The 26144-nt window shown below is 40.9% G+C and overlaps 1 protein-coding gene across 4 annotated transcripts in view; it reads left to right on the forward strand.

Moving 5' to 3' along the window:
• Window positions 1–25714, forward strand: part of REXO5 (RNA exonuclease 5) — a 39155-nt gene extending 13441 nt beyond the window's left edge. For 3 of the 4 annotated variants that reach the window (XM_069096071.1, XM_069096072.1, XM_069096074.1), the window contains 15 exons: window positions 2550–2696; window positions 3526–3614; window positions 4794–4909; window positions 5905–6043; window positions 6179–6273; window positions 7115–7217; window positions 11386–11531; window positions 12724–12844; window positions 13823–13933; window positions 14089–14226; window positions 16730–16822; window positions 17559–17778; window positions 17992–18197; window positions 18926–19044; window positions 24994–25714. In XM_069096071.1, the coding sequence (XP_068952172.1) occupies window positions 2550–2696; window positions 3526–3614; window positions 4794–4909; window positions 5905–6043; window positions 6179–6273; window positions 7115–7217; window positions 11386–11531; window positions 12724–12844; window positions 13823–13933; window positions 14089–14226; window positions 16730–16822; window positions 17559–17778; window positions 17992–18197; window positions 18926–19044; window positions 24994–25075 (1925 nt within the window). In that variant the 3' untranslated portion in view covers window positions 25076–25714. The remainder of the gene's footprint in view (window positions 1–2549; window positions 2697–3525; window positions 3615–4793; window positions 4910–5904; window positions 6044–6178; window positions 6274–7114; window positions 7218–11385; window positions 11532–12723; window positions 12845–13822; window positions 13934–14088; window positions 14227–16729; window positions 16823–17558; window positions 17779–17991; window positions 18198–18925; window positions 19045–24993) is intronic. The other variant, XM_069096073.1, reaches the window with a different exon arrangement.
• Window positions 25715–26144: the final 430 nt, after the last annotated feature.

Consider the following 26144-nt stretch of genomic DNA (forward strand, 5'->3'; position numbering starts at 1 on the left):
TGTATTTTGTTTGGACTCAGTGATTTGTCTCATGTCCTCCCCATTAGATTGTGAGCTCCTTGAGGGCAGAGACTGCTTTCACCTTTCTGTGTTATCTATAATGCGTAGCACAGTGCCTGAAAAATAGTGCACATTCAACAAAGCTTCCTGACTTGACTTACTAGGTTTCTGTGAAAATCCATCCCTTTTATCATTAATTACATTTAAATAATACTCCATTACATTACTCTACCATAATTCCTTCATTGATTCCTCCGTTTGATAGGTATCCTCTTAACCTCCTGTTTTGGCTAAAACAAAGAAAACTGCCATAGTTTTGTATATAGGTATCCTTTTCTTCTTTAATTCATCTCTTTAGGGTATAGACCTAGTAGTGTTATTGCTGGGTCAAAGAATATGCTGATTTTGGTGACATACCTCCAAATTGCTTTTCATGATGGCTAGACTAGTTCATAGCCCTGCCACCAAGGCATCGATGTTCCTACTTTTCTAAAACAACTGCCAGTTTCCTTTTTGGTCATCTTTGCCAATCTGATCTGAACCTTAGGATTGTTTTTTTTGGGGGGGGAAAGAGGGGCAGGGCAGTTGGGGTTAAGTGACTTGCCCAAGGTCACATGGCTAGTTTTTGTGTTAAGTGTCTGAGGCCGCATTTGAACTCAGGTCCTCCTGACTCCAGGGCCAGTGCTCTATTCACTGTGCCACCTAGCCGCCCCGTTAGGATTGTTTTAATTATATATTTCTCTAATTTTGGTGATTGGGAATTTCTTCATATGTTCGTTGATCACTTATATTTCTTCTTTGAGAATTGCCTGTTCGTGTTTTTTGACCAGTTATATCTTGAGGAATGACTTTTTTTCTTTTAAGTTTGGATCAGTTCCTTATATATCTTGGATCTGAGACCTTTATCAGAGAACCCTTATGCAAAGATTTTTTTTTTTCCTGATTAAGTATTTCCCTTGTAATTTTAACTGCATTGGTTTTGTTTGCCCATTGTTACTGTCGTATTTCTGTCCTTTATTTTACTGCCAGTCTTAAATGAATGATCTGTGTTCATTTCCTCACTTCCTATTTATTTCTTTAAATCCCATGTAATCTAATTTTAGTTATCACTGTCCCCAAGCCTCTTTCCCCTTCTACTTGCCTATTTTTGTCTATGGTACTGCTATCTTTCTTCCTGTTGCCTGAACTTCAGAACCTTATAGTTACTGCCCTCCTTTACCCCTATGCCTAATTAATAACTTGGTCCTGTTGATTCTCTCTACTGTCTCTACCATATTTCTTCCTTTGCTGCCTTTGCCTTAGTTCAAGTCTTATTACTTCGTATCTGCACTATTATAGTGGTCTATTTTCCCCACTTTTAATTGTTCTTCTCTCCAAACCAAAATCAGCCCTGTATACTAATGCTGTATTCATCTTCTGAAAATACCATTTTGATCATGTTACTATTGTGTTTCAGAAATTCAAATGACTCTCCATTACCTACATGATAAAGCTTAGATGTTCAGGGCTTTCTATGATCTAATCCCAACATTCTTTTTTATAATCTATCTCCAGATGTTCTGCTTTAATCAGATCAGTCTACTCACCCAATACATTCCCACCTCTGCACCTTTGTGCTCACTGTTTTCCTTACCTGGAATGCCACATCCTCTTCCACCCATATGAATTCCACTCAGTCCTTAAGGGCTCTGCTTAAGTTTCACTCCCTCCCCAACACCTTCCCTGAACAGCCCACTTGAAGTGATCTTTCCTACCTCTGAACTCACACCACTTAATCATACCACTGTCACTTAAGACCTAAACAAGTAAACAGACCACTGTTTCCATATCTAGAATATTAGATCCATGAAAGAAAAAGCGATCCCTACATCTTAGTTGTACATGTGCATGTACCATTTGGATACAGTGTGGTATAATGTCAAGGCCCAGGCAGGCCTGAGTGCTGTTAGAACCTGATTCAAATATAATTGAGAATTAATATTTTTTTGGAGGGAGGAAGGTAGGGCAATTGGGGTTAAGTGACTTGCCCAAGGTCACACAGCTAGTAAATCTGTGTCAAGTGTCTGAGGCCAGATTTGAACTCAGGTCCTCCTGACTCCAGGGCCAGTGCTCTAGTCACTGTGCCACCCAGCTGCCCCTATGATTGGGAAATTTTTAACAAAATAAAATACAGCATAGATAGTGTTTATTTGTTGTTTTTCTAAGTCAACATGTAGCCCAGAGCAACCCATTTCTATTTGAATTTGACACCACTGGAAGGAGAACTGGCCTCAGTGCTCTGGATGACTCTCCAAGACTATAAATGACAGAGAAGGTATCAACTTGAATTGGTAGAGGGAGTTCTCTCATTAGGATGTTCCCTATATCAAAGAAATTGTGGATCTAGCTTTATCTCTATATATCATACCTTAAATGCTTCACTAAATAGTTGTTGAGTAATAAGAAAATTCTTTTCAAAGAGCTCCAGTAGGCTATACAAGAGAGATGTGCCATTGGGACATTGTTAAAAGCACAGTTTAACACATCAACTCTGTACCTACTTGTTTCAGTGTCATCGTCTTCTCTTGCCATTCCACAAGCCATCACAGAGCTTCAGAATGATCCCATCATTCAGAAGTATGGATATGAAAAAGTAGGTTTGGTCAGATGCCTATTGACCAAAGAAGAGATGAAAAAATTTGACTTTCCACTCCAAGGTTGGTTGAGATTACAATTGGCATGGTGGTAGAAATGTATAAAGATAAGAAAGTTATTATAAAAATTAGAGCATTGATGTCCGATCTTGTTAACCACTGTCTATAAAATCCATCTCCATCCATTCTCTTTTATCAATAATAGTGATGCTTTGATGGAACAAAGTTAAACTCTGAGCAATTTTTCCCTGATTGTAAACCTATTTAGTCCATGTTAATTCTCCTTTTTATCTTGGGAAGAAGTGTTTTTATACTGTTCTTTTTCTGTGAATACTAGCATGAAAGTTCATTGTGGTAACAAATGACAATGGCTACAGAAATTACACTAGCCAGCATTTTCTTAAATAAAGGGGGGATATTTATACTTTTTGTTGACATTTTTTTTTTTTTTGCTTTTTTTGGAGGGGGGAAAGCAGGGCAATTGGGGTTAAATGACTTGCCCAAGGTCGTATGGCTAGGAAGTGTTAAGTGTCTGAGGCCGAATTTGAACTCGGGTCTTCCTGACTCCAGGGCTGGTGTTCTATTCACTGTACCACCTAGCCGCCCCTTTTGCTAGCATTTTTCAAAGATGGGCAGACTTTCCCCAAAAGCCACTGTTTCTTTTATTCCAGGAGTAAGTGATTTGTATGGTGCTTTCATGACCAAAATGTTGCAGATGAGAAAACAAGTAGAATACCATAATGGACCTTTCAGAGCACTAAGGGTACCATCAGTTGTAGCATACAGGATCCAGTTTCCTTGCTAAATTCTATGTGCCTCTTCTAAACAATTGAACATTGTCATCTCTACTTTTTTGTACATAGTTTTTGTTTGTTTGTTTGTTCATCTCCAGGTTTGGCTAACTGTAAAAACTTCGTTTCCACTGAATGTGTTGGTCCAGTAAGCGACAGCAGTCCTCTTTTTGGCCTAGACTGTGAAATGGTATGGGATAAATCTCGTTATTATAATGGCTTCCTAGAAATAGATGTTGCCATCCCAAAGGACAGGGATTCACTCATGGTAGAATGAAGCAAAACTTTTTTTGATGGATTCAAGTTTAATGCAAAGAATTAGGTTTTTAAAATCTGTGCTCATGGGGTTTGGGTACCAGAAACACAAATGGTAAAAAAACACTGAAACTGGGGGCGGCTAGGTGGCGCAGTGAATAGAGCACCAGCCCTAGAGTCAGGAGCACCTGAGTTCAAATCTGGCCTCAGACACGCAACACCAAAAAACTAGCCATATGACCTCGGGCAAGTCACTTAACCCCAATTGCCCTACCTTCCCCCCTCCAAAAAGCAAAAACAAAAACAGAAACAAAACAAACAAACAAAAAAAGCCACTGGAACTGAACTTACGTCTTATGACTCAGAGTCCTGGCACCACCACTTACTAGTTATATGACCCTGGGCAAGTTTCAGAGCCTTATTTTCCCTTTTTATAGGTAAGAACATTAGTATTTATACTATCTACCTCATGGGGCTATTGTAAGCTATAACTAATGCTAATAATTAAAAAATTAAAAAAACCACCTTGGTGTTGGTTTCCAGCAGACTGAAGGCTACAAGTCACATTAGTTATCTAACACTTCTTTGACGAAAGAATTATTTACATATAACGGCAGGAGTCATATTTATTTCTTTTTATCCTTTGGACAGAGAGCATTCTGTTTTATGATCTTTTTACATAGTTGCCAGTGAAGCAGTGTAGTGGATAGGGTGCTGGCATCGGAGTCAGGAAGAGCTACCTCATGTGCTGTAATTGTTACTATTATTACTGCAAGAAGACATTTTTGCAACTACAGAATAAAGAGTAGAAAATAACCTGAACCATTGTGTTTTTGGCTTTGTGTGTCCCCGCTCCCATTACAGACCAGGCTACTGCTTTCTCTGGTGGGAAGATAGCATCTCTTCTTTTTCCTATTCTTCCTCTAGCATAGCCTTTATAGTGCAGTTATGTCATGCTGGTTTTCATGAATGTAATTTTCAGAAACCCCTCTTTGATTTGACTTTTCTGACCTTGAAACCCACAAAGTAAATAGACCAGGTCATCATATTTAGAAAAGCAGGAAGCAGTGACCCACATAGGTATAGCACTCTGACTGTGTCCTTGGTTTTTCAGTGCCTTACACCAAACGGGAATGAACTCACACGAGTCTCGTTGGTTGATGCAGAAGGTCGTTGTGTCATGGATGAGCTTGTCAAACCTGACAACAAGATTCTGAACTACCTCACCAGGTGAATATCTGCAAATTGACTTGTAGCTTTTCCCAACCCAGGTCAGATTGGAATTGATGGAAACTTTTCTGGGAAGAGGCCGAGAGCTTCTGTGGAGTTACATGATTTAGCTTGCTGGTATATTAAGGTCCATAGAGAAGAAATTTGGACTGCACCATGTCAGTTACATTTCTCTACCTGAAGTGCTTTGACTGCTTTTCAGCTGTGTAACATTCTTATTACTTTTCTCCCTCTAATCTTCCTTTGAACTTAGACCAGTGGGAAATTGATAGCTTCTTTGCCATAGAATCTCATAATAGTCATTCCAGCAATAAATCTAAATGGAGCTGTGCCATCTAACAAGACTCCTGGAAATTTGAAGTTTATCAGATTGCATGAAGTTCCTGAGTTAATCTTAAGCTTAGCCTGCCAGTTAGAAAAAACAGATTTTCACCAAAAATATCCAGAATCAGTACATGTCTATCTTTCTGTTCAAAGATTCTGAAATAATATACTGAAGCATGTGCCACATAATGTGCTTGATTTTGGAACTTCTGAAGCATTATCAGAAAGAAAGTGAACAATGAGAATTTTTGTTGTTTTGTCCATTAAAGATGTATTTATGCCAAGGCTGAAACTGTACATAGAGAATAGCAAAAGCCCAAGAACAGAGCCTTGGGAAATTCTTGCATTTAGGGAATGGAAAAAACAAAAGAAGCAATAAAGAAAATATGATTAGTGAGAGAGGTAGGATGGAAATCATATAGTGACATGAAAGCAAGGTGAGCCAAGTGTTTCAAAAAACAGTATACAATATGTTATAGTAGACAACAGTCAAAATTTCAGAAGCAGCCTTGTTGGTTTTTGTTAATTAGACTGCAGTGACTTACATTTCTCTTCATAAGTATAGTCCCTGTGGTAATAATGCTTTTCTCAGGAAACATTTCAGGGTTGGAGCTGGGGAGAATGGAACCAGCTACTCTCACGGCCTCCATCTTTTTGCTTTTTATGGAAAGGTTCTCAGGCATCACAAGGAAGATTCTTAAACCTGTGACCACAAAACTCAGAGATGTCCAGGCCAAGTTAAAGAAGCTGCTCCCACCAGATGCGGTGTTAGTGGGCCATTCCTTAAATGCAGACCTTCAAGCCTTGCAAGTGTGTATCTGTCTGGGGACTCCATTTTTCTGTTATATCCTCTTATTTGTCCTTTCCCTTTCTCCCTCCCCTGACCCCTTCATTTGCCTATTATTTTAGAAGGTTGAAAAACGGTTTGATTTTTTTTTTCCACAGATGATACATCCCAATGTTATTGACACTTCATTGCTTTTTGTCAGAGATTTGGGACGAAGGTTTAAGCTCAAGTTTTTAGCCAAGGTTGTTTTAGGGTAAGTTTATTATGGTTTGAATTGTTTTGCACTTCAGTACTTCCCTATATTGACACATTCAAATAGGACAGAATATCTTTAGTGATAATTGTTGCTCAGAGCAGCTAGGTGGCGCAGTGAATAGAGCACCAGCCCTGAAGTCAGCAGGACCTGAATTCAAATCCAGGGTCAGACAGTTGACACTTAATAGCCGTGTGATCTTGGGCAAGTCACTTAACTCCAATTCCCTTGCCTTTCCCCCTCCATAAATAAATAAATGATTGCTGCTCAAATTTAGAGCTCTTTAGGGCTTATAAAATGCTTTGCATATATTATTTCATTTAATCCTTGTGCTAATTTTATCCCCATCTTACACATAGAGGTTAAGTGACTTGCCCAGGTCACAAAGGTAGTGTCTGAGGCAGGATTTGAACCAGAGTCTTCCTAACTCCAGCCCATGTTCTCTGTCCATCATGTGCTCCATGTAATGAATTGGAAATGTACACCTCTCATTTCATTATTTTTTCTGTGACTTGCACTTAGTGCACACACATCTGTTGGGAACCCTGTAGGGTAGACAACAAGTTGGATGGAAAAAAAGTATCAAAGTTGATAAAACATTTCAAAATCCCACCATTTTCAGCACCTAAACTGTAACAAGCAGCATCTGTTGACACGCCTGCTGTACATGTAGGCCTTTTAAGTTGTTTCATCTGAATCACTGAGAATCCACATGTAGCCAGAAAACACAGGAAAAAACATCAGCCGGAGATAGCTATCGATAGAGATGTGGACATTTTATGCCAAATGTTAGCCTTTAATTCTGAGTTAATAAGCTCTATTTTACTCTTACTTCCTTTAGGAAGGAAATACAGTGCCCTGACAAAGTCGGCCATGATTCTACAGAAGATGCTATTGCAACCCTTGAACTGGCTCAGTATTTTATTAAACATGGCCCAAGGAAGGTTAGTACTTAGTACTTTGTCTAACTAATATTTACATATTTTTAAAACTAGAGTGAAATTGTAAATCATTATCTTTTTTTTTTAATTGGTATGTACATACTTTGATTTTATGTCACTTTAATTTCCTGATATTTTCCCTCCCTTCTCTTCTCTCTCCCAGAGCACTATTCTTTACCAAAAAGAGGAAAAACAGGTCAGGAAACATTATCCACACGTCAGCCAGATAGGAAATTTTTGGTAGTGTTCTACTCCCATAGTCCCCTATCTCTGGAAAAAAAGGGGGGGAAGGAAGAGCATTCTTATATCTTGACTTTGGGGCCAGGGTTGGTTGTTATAACTACATGTCATTCAATTTTTATTTTGGGGGGGTTGTTCTTGCCATTTATATTGTCATAGGTGTTGCTTTCCTGGTTATACTTGATTTTGCATCAATTCCAATGCTTTTCTGTATTTTGCATATTCATGATTTCTTGCAACACTGATTATATCCATGTTTCTACCACGTATTTGACCATTTCTTGCTTGGTGGGCATCTACTATCTCTCTACTTCTTTACCCACAAACAAAAAGTGCTACTGCATCTTCAGTTCTTTATTTCTACTTTCTAATTTTCTATTACTACTACTACCACCACCACCACCACTACTGCCACTAATACCTTGTTTCCAATGCTTTGCTTCTACAAAAAAGTATTTTGACATACATAGGACCTTTCTTTTTGTCATTGGCCTCATTGGAGTATATGCCTAGCACTGGGATCCCCAAGTCAAAGGGTATGGACATTCTAATCACTTTCTTAGCATAATTACAAATTGCTTTCCAGAAATGGTTAGAGTAATGTTCAATTCTCCCAGCAATGTATCAGTGTGCCCTTTTTCCCAAACCCCTCTGAAATTAATTATTTCTGTCTTCTTTTTTTTTGCCAATTTGTAAGGTATAAGCGAAAAACTCTGAATTGTTTTGATTTGCATTGTTCTTATTAGTTATTGGAAGCAGTTTTTCATATGATTGTTTAAAGTTTTCAGTTCTTCTTTTGAGAACTTTTTGATCTTTTGACCACTTATCCATTAGGGAGAAGCTTTTGGTCTTATGGATTTGTAGTAGTTGAATTAATCAGTGAAAAAGCATTTGATGTGCCAAGAACTGGGGATGCAAGAGCAAAAAAAGACAGTCATGGAGCTTACATTCTAATCAAGAGAGAAAACATATAAGGAATTTTCAATGTGAGGTACATAGAAAGGATGGAGGGTCAGTTAAAAGTCCCAGAAGTCCTTATCCTGAAGGGGGCTGCCCCGCTGCCATCATGGAGAAGTGTGAAGTGGATCTGAGGGATGGTGGACTTGGGATTCTGGGCTCCTTCTGGCATGGACTGGAATGGAGGGTCTGTGTTTGCAAGGAGCAGTAAAAAAGCAGGTAGAACTTCAGGGCCCAGGGAGAAGGAAGTGACCCCCTCTTGGCTGGCTAGCTCTATTGCTCCCTCTCTTCTCCCCCAAATATGTATTGTGTGTAGTGTGTGTGTGTGTGTAGTATATGCATATACATATGTACCTAGAGGTCATTTTTTTTTTATATCTTGGATATGAGACTCTTAATCAAAGATAGTTGATGGAAATACTTTTTTCTCATTCACCTCTTATCCTAGTTGCATTGATCTTACTAGTGTTAAAATACTGCAATTTCATGTCATTATCTGTTTTGTCTTTTGGGTTGCTTCTTTGTCTGTTTTATCAACTTTTATTTTTTAAAAGGTGATTTGTGTTAACCGCAAAATCTGTCTTTAAACACTTTTCAGGAACCTCAGGATCATTCTCTTGATCTTACAGTAGCATTTAGTGTAAGACAGACCAGTCAGATCTGTTTAATTATTGAACTCTTCTCTGTATTTCCTAATAGGACATAGTTGAGGACAGGGAGTATTTCATTTTTGTCTCTGTAAACCCCAGGTCTTGACACAAATACCTTTTTTTAAAAAATTAACAAAAGTTTATTTTCTCTCCCTTCCACCTGCCCTCCCATTGAAATAAAAGAAAAACAAAACCCTTGTAACAAATAGTATAGTCAGGCAAAATAAATTCCCATATTGACCATTCCCCTTTCCTGCCAAGAGAGAGAGAGAGAAAGTGTGTGTGTGTGTGTGTGTGTGTGTGTGTGTGTGTGTGGTGTGTGTGTGTGTGGTGTGTGTGTGTGTATTCCTGCATCCATCTCCTCTCTGTCATGGCTGCTGTTGTGTTGAGTCTTTCAAAGTTGTTTGTTTTAACAGCATTGTTCACAAACAAAGAAGCAAAAGACAGTCTCTGTCTTCAAGGAGTTTACAATCTAATAGAGGAGACAACCTACAAACAAATATATGCAAAGGAAACTATATACAGAAAAATAGGACACAATTAACAGAAGGAAGTAACTGGAATTAAGAGGGGTTGGGGAAGGCTTCCTGTAGGAAGTGGGGTTTTAATTGGGACTAAAAGGAAGCCTGAGCAGTTGGATGGGAGTGAAGTTAAATTGCCCAGAAAGTGACATGGAAGGCTGGTTCTGAGCAGGAAAAGGTGAAAGCTCATCTCTCAGAGCTAGGAGACACACCAAATCCCAGGTGGTTGTGGTGGTAGAAAGCTGAGGGTAAAAACTGAAGTGGAAACAGTATGGTAAGGAAGTATCATGTAAGCCTGGTCCCAAGGAAAAAGAAGGTGAATGCCCCCCTATCAAATACAGGGACAGAATGGGAGGATGTTCCCATTGTTTGTTGAATTATCTAACAAGGGACCACCTTATGATGCAGTCTTACCAATGCAGGGGCAGGAGGTATGGGCACACCCTATAAGACCAGCTTGGAAAGTAACATTGCAGATTATAATGATGCTCCATCTACTACAGCACATTTGACAGAATCCATGATTGTATTCCACATAGAGCCAGAAGGTGTTTGAGTGCTGACTTTTGAGAAAGAGCTTCTAAACAACACAATTGGGCTCCTACATCTTTTCCATTCCTCATATGGGACCATCTTTTGTGTAGACAGTTTACCTTCTTTCTGCCCCATCTGACTCCTTGTCAAACCAAGCTGTACCTCAGTACAAGATTAGAGCAGCAGTATGAGGAGAACTAAGAACAGTCAGAATAGGGGTTTGGCCAAACTCTGTGATATGTAATTTTAGTGACCAAGAAGAGATGAGAAAATTCACCTTTCCTTCCTTCCATATAGAGGTGGAATATTGCATACACTGTCAGCCTTGCTTGATAATATTGGGTTCTTCTGAGCTGCTTTTTTCCCCTCCTTTTTCCTTATTTCAAGGGATGGCTCACTGGAGAGGGAGAGATATATTTAGAAGCAAAGGAGGATATAAAAATCAAAGATACCAATAAAGTTTTTTTCCCTTTTTTTTTTTTTGGAGGGCAATTGGGGTTAAGTAACTTGCCCAAGGTTACACGGCTAGTTATTTGTGTGTGTGTGTGTGTGGGTGGGTGTTAAGTGTCTGAGTCCGGAACCAAATTTGGGTCCTCCTGACTCTGGGGCTGGCGCTTTACTCACTGTGCCACCTAGCCTCCCCACCAATAAAGTTTTAAGAATGGAAGTTTGGAAATTCAGAGGATTTTTAGGCTAGACACAAATTTGTATCGCATCCAAAGTAACAACTGAAAACAGATAAGTTTTAAATATTATAAATGGACAGAGTGGCATTTCTAGTACTAAACAAAATAAGACTTGTTTTTCTTTCTGAAGCTATAAAAGTGAGTCTACTAAGGATTTTATTATGTTTTCCAAGAGAAGCAGTTTCCTCTCCCAAAGACCTGGTTGCACATTCAGTGCAAAAATACATTTTAAGTGACTAACTATAGAGTAACAAATGAGCCAGCCAAAATTGGCATCCCTTTTCACTGAGCCCTATGTTGGCATTTCCTTTACATATGTAACAGCATGGGCTTCTTGTGACAGATTGGCATCTCTAGCTAGGCAAATGAGAAACCATCTGTTGAGTTGTCAGCCCAGGAACTGAGAAAGAAGAGGCATCCATTGAACCTTTCTGGTTTGCTTTACCCTTCCTTCCCTCCCCCACTCCCACCACCACTACCTTTTCTTTTGTGCTTAAAAAAAAATGCAACCTGTCTAGCTGAAAACTATTCTATAATAAACACCCAAGAAACTGGTGGATTTCCCACTCTTTCTTTCCCTAAGATTGCAGAGATGAAGCTGGATACAGTAGTTAACTCCCAACAATTTCTGGCAAGTCCAAGACAGAGAAATACGTCGCCTTTGTGCTGCAGCGGACCCCGTAAAGAGGCAAGGCCCTCAACAGCTGCAGCGTGGCAGAAGGATGCAGGGTAACTTGGGTCCTCAGGCAAATGGGGAGAAGTAGAATGAGGGTGGAGATTGCCTCCTCCTCCATGTCATCTGCCAAGGTGTTGAAAGGCAGGATTTTGTAGTGGAAAGGACCCATGACTAAAGCATTCCATTCACCTCCTAACAGGAAAGTGGTTTTGGACATGGCCATTGTGGGGATTTCTTTTACCTGACTGTGTATTTGTTACAATGGCTTTTCTTCTTTTTCCTCCTCCTCCATTGGAAGAAGTAGTGGGAGGAAGAAGGGACCAAATGGAAAGATGTATATTAATTGGAAAAAATAAAGAGCATAAAATTTGGAATTAGTGGACTCCAGTTAACATCCTGATTCTGTTATATACAAGCTTTGTGACCTTTGGCATCTTTGTTGCCCTCATTTTCCTTATTTGCAAAATAAGGGGTTTGAACTAGGTGATCTGCAGTTTTAAATCTTATGTCCATAGAGTTATTGCAGGGTATTTATAATGTTACTACCTCATAAAAATAGTTTCTTAAAAGATCTTGCAGGATGACTTGGGCAGAACCAGTAGGACAAAGGCACAATTACTACAGTAATGTAAATGAAAAGAATTCTAAAAGAAAGCCAAACTCTGAGTGACTGTAATCATCAGTTTGGCCCCAGAGAACAGGTCCTGAAACATACCTCTGTCACCTTCTCATCAGAGAAATAGGGGAATACAGGGACGTACAGACCCCATCACTATGTCAATAGTTTTTGCTTAACTGTTTTTCTTTTGTTACAAGAAAGAGTTCAGTTCTAGGAGGAGGAGGCATATTCAGAAATGACCTCCATGTGAAAAAGGTATCAGTAAAAATGTGAGTTCAGTAAGTGTGTTTTTAAACACACTTGGTCCATTGACATCTGATGGCTGTTCCTAAGTTATGTCCTGCTCAGAAAGTTACACGTTCAAAGGCATTGGGATAAAGGCAGAAGAACAACTGGTGAGAAGCCGGGCTGGCCATGCAGCAGCTTGACTCTTTAGTGCCCTTTTCCCAGGAGCCTCAGCTCCTTGTAGTTGGGTCTGCCTTAACCCTGGTCCCATTGGCTAGATTGCAAATAAGTGTCAGTTCATATTTTGGAAGGAATTTTGATGCCTTCCCGGGAGCTGATTAAGGCTTAAGAGGGATATTCCATTCCTCCTCCCCATCTCATTATCACTCTTTCTCTCTAAGTATTTTAGAGTGTTTGGACTTGGCTGGTCGGAAACTCCTCTTCCTGTCCCAGAAAGCAGGTGGCAGCACACTTGTGTCTTCCAGATTTTGCCAAAGTATTCTGTGTGCTTCTGATGAGGAGGTAAGAGATGTGGATTCCTTGTTAGAAATGAAGCCTTTCCAGAGTGAGAACCTCCCCCAGAAAACTTCGTGTATCATAATGAGAATGATGATAGATCCCCCAGAGTGCTTTATGTAGACTCTCTTATTTGATTCTCATGACAGTGCTGTGGGATGTGTGCTATTATTTAACAGATGAGGAAGCTGAGGATCAGAGACATTAAATGACTTGCCCAGGGTTGCCTAGCCTGTGTGTGTCATGATTCAATCAGCCTTTTCAGCCTCAAAGCCCACTACTGTATTCACTCCTCTCTACGTATTTATGTAGTCAGATAGGGAGCTTTTTACCCCGTCAATGACAACAGCAGTGATACAGCCATGAAAGGTGGTGAAGGTGACATGAAGGAAGATTTCATGTCAACACCTGGGTCTTCAGTGTATTTCTTTTAGCTTTGCTGTCAAAGAACTTGTTGGATATGAGAGCACTTATCACTCTGACTGAGCAGACACTGTCTGTTGCGCTCTATCTGGGAAATTTAAGAAATGGAAACAAGCCTGAGGATCCACTCTGGTACCATGGAGTAGTATTGCTTTTTAAAGTCTTGGATTGGGGCGGCCAGGTAGCACAGCAAGTAAGAGCACCGGCTCCAGTGTTGAGAAGACCTGGAGATCGAATCCTGGGCTCAGACACTTAGCACCCACCCAGAAACACCTGGCCGTGTAACCTTGAGCAAGTTACTTAACCCCAATTGCTTAGGGGCGGCCAGGTAGCTCAGCGAGTAGGAGCGTCGGCTCCAGTGTCGGGATGACCTGGATCAGGTCCGGGCTCAGATACTCAGCACCACACCCAGAAATAACTGGCCGTGTAACCTTGAGCAGGTTACTTAACCCCGATTGCTTTAAAAAAAAAAAGTCTTGCATATTTCATCTCAGATAAAAAATGGTCAGGGTCCTTTGTCTTCCCCATTCATTGCTTCTCAGTGCCTTGTATTTCTTACAGGTTCTTGAGCAGGCCCAAGCGGAGGTCCCTCTGTCATCCTTCAGTGTCATCCAGTTCTCACAGTGGCCACATCCCCTTCCACCCAGCCTCACTCTTGAGATGCATAAAAAGGTAATGGGACCATCAGCCGAACCAGACTCTTTTGGTGCTGAGATCTCATCAGATGCACTGGCGCATCTTCCAAGGAGCTCTGAAGGCTTTATTCTCTCTGTATTTTTGCTTCCCCACTTTGACCCCTTGGGTTTTTTGTCTTATTTTTCCTATAGATGAAAGTCAAGTGGGCAGAAATGTCAACTGTCTATGCAGGGCCATTTGGGGGAAGTTTCTGCCTCAAGCCTCTGAAGAAGTTGTTTGCAAGTTTTGGCCCTGTCCATTCATTGGAAGTTATTCTTGAAACTGATGAGGTAAACAGCCAAGAGAATCTCCCTTTAGCCACTACTGGAACAAACTGATAGCCACAAAATGAGACTTCTTATGGATATGACCTATGTACCTTTCACAGATAAGAAATAGTGGTCCCTAGGGGAAGTAACTTTGGGTTTCACTTTTCTCTTCTGTATGTCCAGAATGAAAGGATGCAGGTTTAGTGTAGCTAGACCACAAGGGATGAGTTTTTTCCACTTTTTTGTTATTCCACACTTTGAAGAGAGGTCATACTATGACATCAAGTCAGACCACATCTGGAATGTTGAACTTAACTACCTCCTTACAGTTGGAGAGATCTAAAAGTGGAATAGAAAAGCTCAAGAGGTAGTGGACACTGCCCCCTTCATAGGGCAGTATTTAAAGGCTAGATCACCATTTATAGATAGCCTTTTCAGGTAAGATTGAACTGGATGCCTCTAAAGTCCCTTCCATCTCTATAGTTCTATAAATCTGTTATGGAGAAAATGGAAAAAGGAAAAGGGTTTTGAAAATAATCTTTAAAGCGAGGTCTTTCCCACCTTCAACATAGACTATACTTACTACACTTAGCTACACAAAAGTGTTATTCTCCCTGGATTTTTGGATTAGACCTGTGATTTCATTGGTGTGTAAACACTACTCTGCCAATGTAGATTGTTACTTGTTCTACAGTTTACATAGTCTGAGAGTGTTGTCTGGGACAGAGAGATTAATGTTATATTCACAGCCAGTGAGGTAGAATTTGAACCCAGGTCTCCCTAACAGTCAAGTTCAGCTCTATCTGATATGCTGTACTGCCTCTTTCTCTGTAGCTTACCACTGTCTTTGTCAGTGGAAGAAGAAACAACAGCTTGAATAATTATAAAGAATCAGTGACATTGGGGGATTTAGGTAGAAAGGCTCCATACAGCCAGGAAAAGATATTTAGAAAGCCAAGAATGTTACTTTCTAATGGCAGCCATAGCAGATCTAGTCCTGTAGAAAAAGCAGTTGCCAGAAACTAAGGGATTACAGTAGCTGAGCCAGGACCACTGATTCCTGATCATTTTTGTGAGTAGCATGCAAGTCTATTGTTTTTACATTTGCATGGTATTTTGAGATCTATCATCTCATTCTGTCTTTATAATGATCCTGTGAAATGTCATATCGGTATTATTATCCCCATTTTACAGATGAGCAAACAGATTCTGTGAAACGGCATACACATCTACTAGAGGGCAGAGCCAGAACTCAGATTCACATTTTGTAATCCTAGTTGTAATTTTCTTTCCCATGTGCCACACGCCCTTTCTAGTACTAACTCCTTAGGACCAGAAGTTAAAGGTTAGAAGAGCTAAGACTCCCAAGCTGGGATTGGGATAACATGAATTCACAGAACATCTGTGAAAACCCTTGAAAAAATTATCCACCCATAGAAATTATTTCATAAATAACAACAACAATAATAATAGCTAATATTATATAGCATTTACTAAGTGTAGGCATGTATGTATATAAGCATTTACATGCATATACACAAATATATACATATATTTGTGTTATATGTATATATACATGCATGCACATGTGTGTGTGTACACATACATACACATATATACAAAGAGAGAAAAAAACCTCCATTACCACCTTAGGAAGCCACCAAGGTAAACTATAACTGCTTCAGCTTCAGGCATTTTTAAATGTTTCTTTTCATGGTTGTGAATACCTCCCCTTCATCAACATAGATCCTACCCCCTCTACAACTTAGCAAACAGTTTTCATTCCTGTAGGCCACGCCAGGGATGTCTGTCTCTGACCTTAGCTAGGCTAGTGCTTAATGGCAGTGACTTAAGTCCATCAGACAATGTGTAACAAATCTAAAAACATTTGATCAGAAATTGCACTATCACCAGGTAATATTTTAAGGGTAGAAGCTAAATAAGGGATACTGAAGAATGACCTTTGGTGAGCATAGGACTGTTAACAGAAAGAGGGAACCCTGAAGCTGGGCATCAGACAGGAGTAGCATAAGATGGGTGAAGGCCACCACTGGACTGTATCACTTCTTTTTAACAATAACTATTTTTCTGTACATTTCCTCCTCATTTTCTGCTCCTTGGGCAGTGTTCTGATATGTGCTTTCCTCCAGGAAGGGAATTATTCTGCCATGGTTTATTTCCCATTGAAGATTAGCAAACTTGCATTCTGGCTTATAAATTAATCTTGTTTGAATTTAGTTAATATGACTCAGTTTCCCTCATTTTAGTCATGGCTGAGTAAAAATATATAGATCCCAGATTTACAGAGTTGAAGACTCAGAATGTGGAGTGTGATGACCCCATCAAAAATAGACCAGAAAAACCAGCAAGCTCTGTCCACATTACAGTACTTACAATTACTTTTAGTGTGCTTGATTGACATGATTCACCTAGAATATTTCTTAGTTCCTGCAGTAAAAAATGGAGGGACGGTCATTTAAAGCCTAGAAGAAGAATTGATTCTGAATGTCTTTTCTTTTTGCAGCCCTACCTTTGCATTCAGTATGGAATACTAGAAGCTGCCCAGCTGGCCATAGAGACCTTAAATGGTGCATGTGTCCAGGGGGCCCGGATCAAGGTAGAGAGCATGTGAGAACTGCTGAATACAAACAGGAAACAAGACCCTGCTTATTCTTCAGGCCATACTAGTTCTTAAGAGTCAGTTTTGGGGAATGCACACTGCCAATCCAGGTGCCACAGTGTGGTACTCATTAATCCTAGGCCAGCCCTAGTGTGAAGACACAAAACATATATGGAATAGGTGGGTGTCTTGCCCATTCCTGCAGTAGAAAAGTATCAGTAGAGTAAGAAAATTAGCAGTCCTCTTTCGAAATGGAGACCTTGATCAGTTACCATGGTGGGCAGTGTTTTGAACTGGGAGTCAGGGATACCTGATTTAACTTAGTTCCATGTGCATTTATTAAGTATCTATTATTTGATGATATCAGCTTTGGGACCATGGGCAGGTCATTTAAAGGTGAATTTAATTTTCTTCATCTGTAAAATGGAGATATTATTAACTATAGATCAACCTCAGAGTGGGTATGGGCTCGAATGGAAGTACTTTGAAAATATCAGCTATTGTTATTCCTAATTGCCAGGTTGAATATGGACCCATCTTGTCTTCCTTGTTACTTGTTAGGGCCCTGAACATTTTGCTCTGAGTGACTCTGATTGGTTTGGATATAGGCCCCTTTCCCCTGTTGACATAATAGAAGATAGCAGGGTCAGATGGGCAGCCTTTGGAAATTCCTTAAGTCTGATAGGTAAGCAGGTGAAATTAATTTGTCAGCTTTCATCTTGTTCCACTCCAGGTGCAGAGGCCAGTGCAAGAGCTCACTCTGGACTGCGACACCGTGGTGAGCACCCTGGAGACAGACCCAGAGAACCAAAGCACCATTTATGTGAGTGGGATGAAGGAGAGCTACACTGAAGAGGACATGTCCCAGAAGTTTAGTCTCTTACCCAGTCTGGAAGTCGTCTTCTTGCCTGTGGATCCTCAGAGCAAAAAACACAAGAAGTATTGCTTCCTGAGTGAGTCTGTCACTTCCTTTGACGCTGAAAGGATGTGAGGAGGAGGGGCAGGGAGCGGAGAATATTAATGGAGGTACATGTCATTGAGGGGATGGAAAGCAGAGAGCAGTACCGGAGCCTGAACCACACGGAGGCCAGCGGTTTGGGCATGATGAACTTTGGCCTCCTGAATGCTAGTGTTTTCTGGCTACTCTATTGTGTTTTTACTTCCAGAATTTGGAAGCTCTGAATGTGCCCAGAGTGCCCTGAAGATTCTGCAGGGCCCAACTGGCCTCAGCTGGAAACTGGTGTGCAGGAGAGCCCTGACCCCAAGCCACCTCCATGAATGGATCTGTCACTCCTGCCCTGACCCAAAAAGCCCACAAGCATCTGATGTTGTCCCACTAGCTTCCAAGGAAAAGTCTCCCTCAGTTAATAAGGTCACTGATGTCCTCAGTGTTCTGTTGGTTAAAAAGCCACATCTCACCCCAGTTTAATGTGGTTGCTACAGATCAGTCACAGACGTCCTGCTCAGTGTCCTTTAACTGTTCTGTATCCTAGAGTGGCCACTCCATTGTTTTCATATCTTTTCGCCTGTCCTCACCCATTACACCTCCCTCTCCCAGTGCCACTGATTTCCTCATTGTCTTCTCTTCCCCCCATATTCTTTCAGTGCCTGTGTTGTTGATCCCAGCCTTCTCTGAAGAGAGTTGACAGGCTTCTCTTTGCAGAGTAAAAGTCATAGAATACTGGAGTCCAGAGGACCCTTGGTCCATCCCACACATTTTGCAGATAAGGACATTGAGACCTAGAGAGATTTGGGGCTTTCGCGGAAGGTTGCACAGCTAGGACCAAGACCTAAGTCTTCTTGCTTTAGTCAGACAATGCTTTCTGCTTCACTATAAAGAATGCACAGTAGTTTTCTGTCAAGGTCGTTGTCTATGATACATGCAGGCTGAAGTGTTGGAGAAGAGGAAAAGACCCTCTTTGCCTCAATCCCGGCTTTAGTCTCTCAGCTCTGGAAAGGCCTCACACCCTTGTTCTTCTACCCACATACGATGTTTCCATCTCTCTTCTCCCTTTTCCATTGGAAGAAAGACTTCATAATAGCCAGGTGAGGGCACCCTAGGCGCCAGAGCTCATCTCTATTTCTGATGGCCTTGCCCAGGCATCCCAGGGAGAAGAACTGAAGATAGCCATGAGTCGGTTAGATGAGAGGATCAAGAAGCTCCACGAGAGGCTGCTACCCAGCACTCTGTGCATCGTCCTCCTGCCAGGAACAAAGAGGTAAATGGGCAGAGGCTGGGCCTGGGAAGCTCTATGCGATGCACGAAACACCAAGGCACAACTAACTCGCTGGTCCATCATTTACTAAGTGCCTCCCAGGTGTCAGGCAGAGCTAGGCACTGAAGACAAAGAAATGAAACTGACATTCTAGCAGGGAAGATAACGAGTACATGACTAAGGAGATGCAAAATAAATAGAAGTAAATTTGGATAGCATGGTACTCATGAGGAAGTCAGGAAAGGCTTCGTGGAGAAGGGGTCACTTGGGCAGGTGGAGGGAAATAAGGGATTCTGAGAAGTGGGGATGAGGTAGGCGGAGTCACATTCTATGCATGGGGAACAGCCAGTACAAGGCTGAGGAGTTGGGAGAGGATTTGAGGGTGCTGTGTTCTCCACTCTGTTATCATGAGCTAAACTTCTACAACCAGCCCCACACCAGGGGGTTTTCTCTTCCCTCAGAGACATAGCTTATTCCCAATTTAAAGACAAAGGTCCGGACACTGCCTCTCAAAACTCTAGGCACAGGTTCTTCCTGTTCCTCAAGGTGATGAAGAGGAAAAATAATACCCCTTCTTCCCCCCCCCCACCCCACACACACACCTCAGGAAGTAGTGGGCTCCCATCAAGCAGAGGCTGGATGATCACCTGTTGAGACTACTCTAGAAGGAATTCCTATTTATTTAAGAAGGGCTGGACTCAATGGCCTTTGAGGTTCCTGCCTGAACTGTGCAGGTTGGTAATAGTGAGAGTACAGATGAGATGAGATCTTTTGCTTTGGCCACTAGAGTGCACCATCCCCTCACAGTAAATCAGGAGTGCTTTGTGTGTGTGAATAAGAGAGAAGGGTGGGGGGGGGGGAGGGGGGGAGGGAGGGAGAGAGGGGGTGTGTGTGTGTGTGTGTGTGTTCAATCCCCTGGGAAGGTGGGAAAGGGAGGGACATTTTCCTATTGAATTCTCCTGTTTTCCATCCCCAGGCCATACTTGATGCAGTCAAGGGACCCAGATGCTGAGTCCCTTTCCCTCCCTTTTCTAAAAGCACCTTCCACTCAGGCCCTATCAGCCCCCAAAGTTTCTCTTTGTTCACATTCATTTTTTTTTTAAAGCAGTTGGGGTTAAGTAACCTGCTCAAGGTAACATGGCCAATTATTTTGTGTGGGTGCCAAGTATCTGAGGCCGGAACCGATCCCGGGTCTCCCAATGCCGGGGCTCTTACTGTACCACCTGGCCACCCCCATTCACATTCATATTTCAACAGCTTCTCTTTCCCAGGCCTAAGTTTTGCCAGATTGGCCATCCAGACAAGGTCTGCAAGGTCCCAGGCATGACATGTTTCATGCAGGGTATAGGACCCACAGTCTGGACTGGCTCTAGCTAGACTGGATGTCATGGTGCATAGACAGCTGTCTCTCAGCCCAGGTTTGGAGAGGAAGAATAAAGTCATTCCTCATCTTTTCAATCCCTATTATTAGTTCATTTTCTGACTGGGGAATAAAAATTCTTTGTGGCCTGGTTGGTACAAAGGTTCAGATTTTTATTGTGGTACAACAAAAAAAAGACTATTTCTTTGTCCTTCTCTGTGTGACCTTGGATAAGTCATTTAACCTTATGTAAAGTGAGGACATTGAACTGCATTTGTGTCTGAGGTTCCTTTAATCACTACACCTCTGATTCCTATTGGAAGTGCTTTGTGTCTGCTTATGATCCCTGCTTGACTGGTAGAGCTCAGATTGCATATACACAGTAGAAACAAGTATTACACAGGATGTTTTTTGAGAAATTAGACTGATGTTCTACTTTAAATAGGCTACAGTTATCAAGGAGGGACAAGAGGAAGATGGTATTAAGAAAAATGTACAAAGCATAGTTCATGGCTAAGATGACCTTATGGGACTAAATAAAAATTAAGCTCCTTGCTAAGGAAATATTCTCCCTCTCCATTTTCAGCCTTCAGCTGCCCTTTCTGTTTTCCCAGCAATAATTCTAATTACACATCTGAGAACTGGGTGAACCTTATTTCCATTTTATAAATGGTACCCAGAGAGAAAAGTGATTTGACCAGGCTTAGGCCACTAGCTTATCAGTTTGGGAGGATCTGTTTCCTGGTTTGGTTTGACCTTTTTTACATTTCACATTTGGAGAAAACATTCTCTAACATTCCAGTAATCACAAATTTTAAATCATTTCCTTGTTTTCTATTTATAGCCTATAAAGGTCTGTCCCACAGTACTGGCCCAGAGTCATCATTCAGTAATTATTGGTGATTGATCAACATAGTGATGATCCTTGCACAGAGCTGTTTGCCTTTCTAGCCAGCAGCAGCTCTTTTTTCCACCCACAACTGAGTGAAAACGGATTATCCATAGCCTAGATTTCCCTTTGGCTTTAGAAAACAGAATAATCAGTGTGACGCTGTTCTTTGCCTTGTTCTCCATCCTTGTTCTCTTTGGTGTTCCTTGGCCCCCACCCAACATAATCTTAGAACCAAACTGTTAAGGAGCCACAATTCTCAGCATTCACCCAGAGGGAACTTTCTTGGTGGCCTAATGTATCTTACACAGGTCAGAAGAGACAAAATTGAAATTGGATCTACCTGAAATATCATTCTCCACCCACTCAAACGAAAGACAGCTCTAGTTTTGGACAATGACCTTTGTAGTTCCAGCTAGTACTCTTGATCCTTTTATCCCCTAGGATCCTGTGTACTTTCCCTCTACAGTGGTTTTCAGAAACTTCTCATCTTCTGGTTGAACAATAAGTTCTTTTCTCAACCCTTCCTTTTTTTCCACCTGTCAGTTTTTCCTACATTTTCCAACTTTAATGCCATTTTTTTTGAGGGAATGCAAATTTTATTTTATTTTTTTCAAATGCTTCATTAACTTCTGGTTTACATCATTCATTTCCACCATATTTTGAGTTACAAATTTTCTCCCCGTTTTTCCCCTACACACCCCCCCAAAATAGCGATCCCACAGGATATCCCCTCCTCCAGTCTGCTCTCTCCCACATCTTCTCCCATACCCCTTCAACTTTTCCAGTAGGGCATGGTGGATCTCTATGCCCCAGTGCCTGTATATCTTATTTCCCAATTACATGTAAAATAGTATTAATAATAGTATATATATATATGTATATATATATATATTTAAACATTTGATTTTAAAACATTGAATTCCAGATTCATTCCCTTCCTCCCTTGTCACCCACCCTTACTGGGAAGATAAGCAATTCAGTATAGGTTGTACATGTGTAGCTGTGCAAAACATTGCCATAGTAGATATATTGTAAAAGACTGATTATATTTCCCTCTCTCCTATCCCATCTCCGACTTGTTCTATTCTCTACTTTGATCCTGTCCCTTTTCAAAAGTGGGTGCTTGCAACTTCCCTCCCCGCCAGCCTGCCCTCCCTTCCCATCATCCCCGCTCTCATCCCCTTCCCCCCTGTTCTCCTGTAGGGTAAGATACCCTATTTAGTGTGTATGTCATTCCCTCCCCGAGCCAAATTCAATGAGAATAAGGTTGACCTGTTTCTTTTTGCCTTCCTATTCTTCCCCTCCATTGTAACCATTTTCCCTTGCCTCTTTTATATGAGATAGTTTACCCCATTCTGTCTCTCCCCATCTCCTCTCATTATATTCCTCTTTTGCCTCTTAATTTCACCTTTTAAGTATCATCCCTTCCTATTAAATTGGTCCTGTGGCCTCTATCTATGTAAACCTGTAAACATATATACATACACATGTATTCATATGCCCATATACCCTCCTATATAGACACACATATATTATATATAGACATATACATATATGCATATATTTCTATTTCCTTCAACTATTTTCATACTGAGAAAAGTTTCATCAGTTACAATTGTCATTTTCCCATGTAGGAATGTAAATAGTTCAACTTTGTTAAGTTCCTTAAGGTTTCTTTTCCCTGTTTACATTCTCATGCTCCTCTTGCTTCTTGTATCTGAATGTCAAATTTTCTATTCAACTTTGGTTTTTTCATCAAGAATACTTGAAAGTCCTCTATTCTACTGAATGACCATATTTTCCCCTGAAACATGATACTCAGTTTTGCTGGGTAGGTGAGTCTTGGTTTTAATCCCAACTCCTTTGACCTCTGAAATATCATATTCCAAGCCTTTAGATCCCTCAGTGTAGAAGCTGCAAGATCCTGAGTTGTCCTGACTGTTTCCACAATATTCAAATTGTTTCTTCCTGGCTGCTTGTAATATTCTCTCCTTCATCTGGGAATTTTGGAACCTGGCTATAATATTCCTAGGAGTTTTCTTCTTGAGATCTTTTTCTGGAGGTGATGAGTGGATTCTTTAAACTTCTGTTTTGCCCTCTGGTTCTAAAACATCAGGGCAGTTTTCCTTAAGAATTTCTTGGAGGATAATTTCTAGGTTCTTTCTTTGATCATGGCTTTTAGGTAGTCCAATAATTTTTAAATTATCTCTCCTGCATCTATTTTCTAGGTCAGTGTTTTTTCCAGTGAGATATTTCACATTGCCTTCTATTTTTTCATTTGTTTGGATCTGTTTAACAGCATCTTGATTTCTCTTAAAGTCACTAGCTTCCATTTGCTCCAATCTAATTCTGAAGCAATGATTCTCCTCAGTGAGCTTTTGAGATCCTTTTTCCATCTGGCAAATTCGGCTTTTTAAGGCATTCTTCTCCTCATTGCCTTTTTGAGCCTCTTTTGCCATTTGAGTTAGTCTATTTTTTAAGGTGTTATTTTCCTCAGTCAGGATGTTGACTCTCATTTTGTAATTTTCTTGCATCGTTCTCATTTCTCTTCCCAATTTTTCCTCCACTTATCTGCTTCTTAAGGTCCTCTGTGGCCTGTAACCAGCTCGTATTTTCCTTTGAAGCTTTTGGTGCAGGAGTTCTGACTTCACTGTCTTCCACCTGTTCCATGCTTTGCTCCTTTTTGTCCCCAAAATAGGAGTCTAATGTTGGATTCTTCTGTTTGCTTCCTTTGCCTGGTCATGTTGCTACTCAATTACTTGACTTCTGGGCTTTTTGCCACAGTAGGACTCTGCCACCAGAAAGGGGAGCTTTGTACCAAACGCTGGCATTTTCTCAGCTGCCAGAGGTATTAGTTGGGTGCCCTCTCTGAAGCCTCCACATGCTTTGGCAAGCTGGTCACACTCCCCAGGACCTCCACCCTAGACTGCAATACAGATCCAAGCAGGTGAAAGCAAGAGCAATTACCCCTCAGACTGGTTGCTTTGTCCCCCTACAGTCAGCAGGCCAGGAGCTGCAGCTGCCATGTGGGGGATTCTGCATGGCTCCAGCACCTCAACAGCTTCTCGCCGGGGGCAAAGGCCAACTGCACTCCCAAGTACTGGATCCCAAAGTCCACACTGCACTGACCTCTCACTTTGCCCTTAGCATCTATGGGTTGATAATTCTGGAAACAGCCACAGCTGCTGGTGATCTGAAGTCCTTCCAGCTGGTGGTTGGTCAGGCCCACCCTAGGGCTAAAACCTTGGGCTCCTGTGGGGCTGGGCTTGGCTCCCAGAGTGCTGTGCTGGCCAATTCTTGCCAGCCTGCCGGGTTGTCCTCAGTGGGAGGTTAGCTTCTCATTTTGTGGGTTCTGTAGCTCCAAAGTTTGTTCAGAGTCTCCTTTTACATGAATTGGGGGAGGTGGAAGCCGGTGCCCCACAGAAGTCCTGTTTCTACTCCACCATCTTGATCTTTAATGTGATTTTTAAAATATTTGTTGAGCGTGTATTGTGTACAGAGAGATCGTTCTTTAGCTGTTAGTCTTCCAGAACCCAGACAACCAATTTACCATCTTTATCTCCATTCACCAGGAGAAGTTTGCACTCTTTATGCCACAAGGCCTCAATATCAGTGCCATGATTTTTGAAAGCTTACTGGTACTAATATAAACCATCTAGGCCCGTAGACTAAAACTTGCCATTTTTCTTGTTTGTTGTAGTGTTCATGGATCATCAACTGGACTGGGGTTAATATCAATAATTGATGGTGATATAAAAAGTGCCACCCCAGAGGTGCTTTAGTGGGTTGCCAGCCAGGACTGACAGTTCCTTTCCCGCTACCATTTCCCATTCCATAGCACCACTTCAACACTGGAAAAGAAGAAAATGACATCTGCTGACCTTCAACTGCCAGTTGTTATACACATGGATGGCACAAGCTGGGACCTCGGTAAAAAGCAGGGAAATCCTTTTAACATCAGTTATTTCTCAATTTGTCAGAGAAATATATTTTGTGGGAAAGTGACTATAAGGCACATTTCTGTAAAGCAGATCCTGTTATGAAATTGGATTATCCCAATTATCCCAAGGGGGAAAAAATCCAAAAGACTTGATACATAAACCTTTTAAAGAAGAAGGTATTAAATGGTGTCCAGGTCCAAGGCATCCATGGCACATTGTACTATGGGAATGCTTTTGTAATTCTCTCCTAACTCAGCACAACCTCAACCCCATCTTTGGGTGATAAAAATCTCCGACATGGGAAAAAAAATCCTAAAATCCCTTCTTTTGTCTAGTCTACAATAGAACTTGGGCTACAATATTCCACTTTACTAGCAGGTATCTCCACCTAACATAATGTTTTTAACGTGGGATCCACAGACCTTAAAAAAAGGATCTGTGAACTTGGATGGAAAAAAATTATATCTTTATTTTCATTAACCTTTGGTTTCCTTTGTAATCCTTTGTATTATATTTTATGCATTTAAAAACATCCTAAGGGGTCTGTGGGTTTAACCACAATTCCAAAGAGGTGAGTGACAAAAATGGTAAAGACCTCTGATATAACACCTGATAATCTTCATCCTGAAAATTTCTTAGTTTTATATCAAATTTAAAAAAAAACAATGTCTACTTTACTTCTTTAAATTGGAAATTCAATAAAATGAGCTTCTGTTATTGTGCCTCACATACAATAGGCACAAATGTTTATTCAGTCCATGGCCATTTATTAAGCCACTGTATGATGATAATTATAGCTAACATACATCAGTTACTATGTGCCTGCCACTTTGCAATTATTAATGCATTTGATCCTCACAATAACCCTGGATAATAGGTACTTTTATTATCCTCACTTCAGATTTGAGGA

The sequence above is a fragment of the Petaurus breviceps genome, unplaced genomic scaffold (assembly GCF_028583685.1).
Source record: "Petaurus breviceps papuanus isolate PSGF00001 unplaced genomic scaffold, PetGlider_PUasm1.0 229, whole genome shotgun sequence".
Taxonomy (NCBI): Eukaryota; Metazoa; Chordata; class Mammalia; order Diprotodontia; family Petauridae; genus Petaurus; species Petaurus breviceps.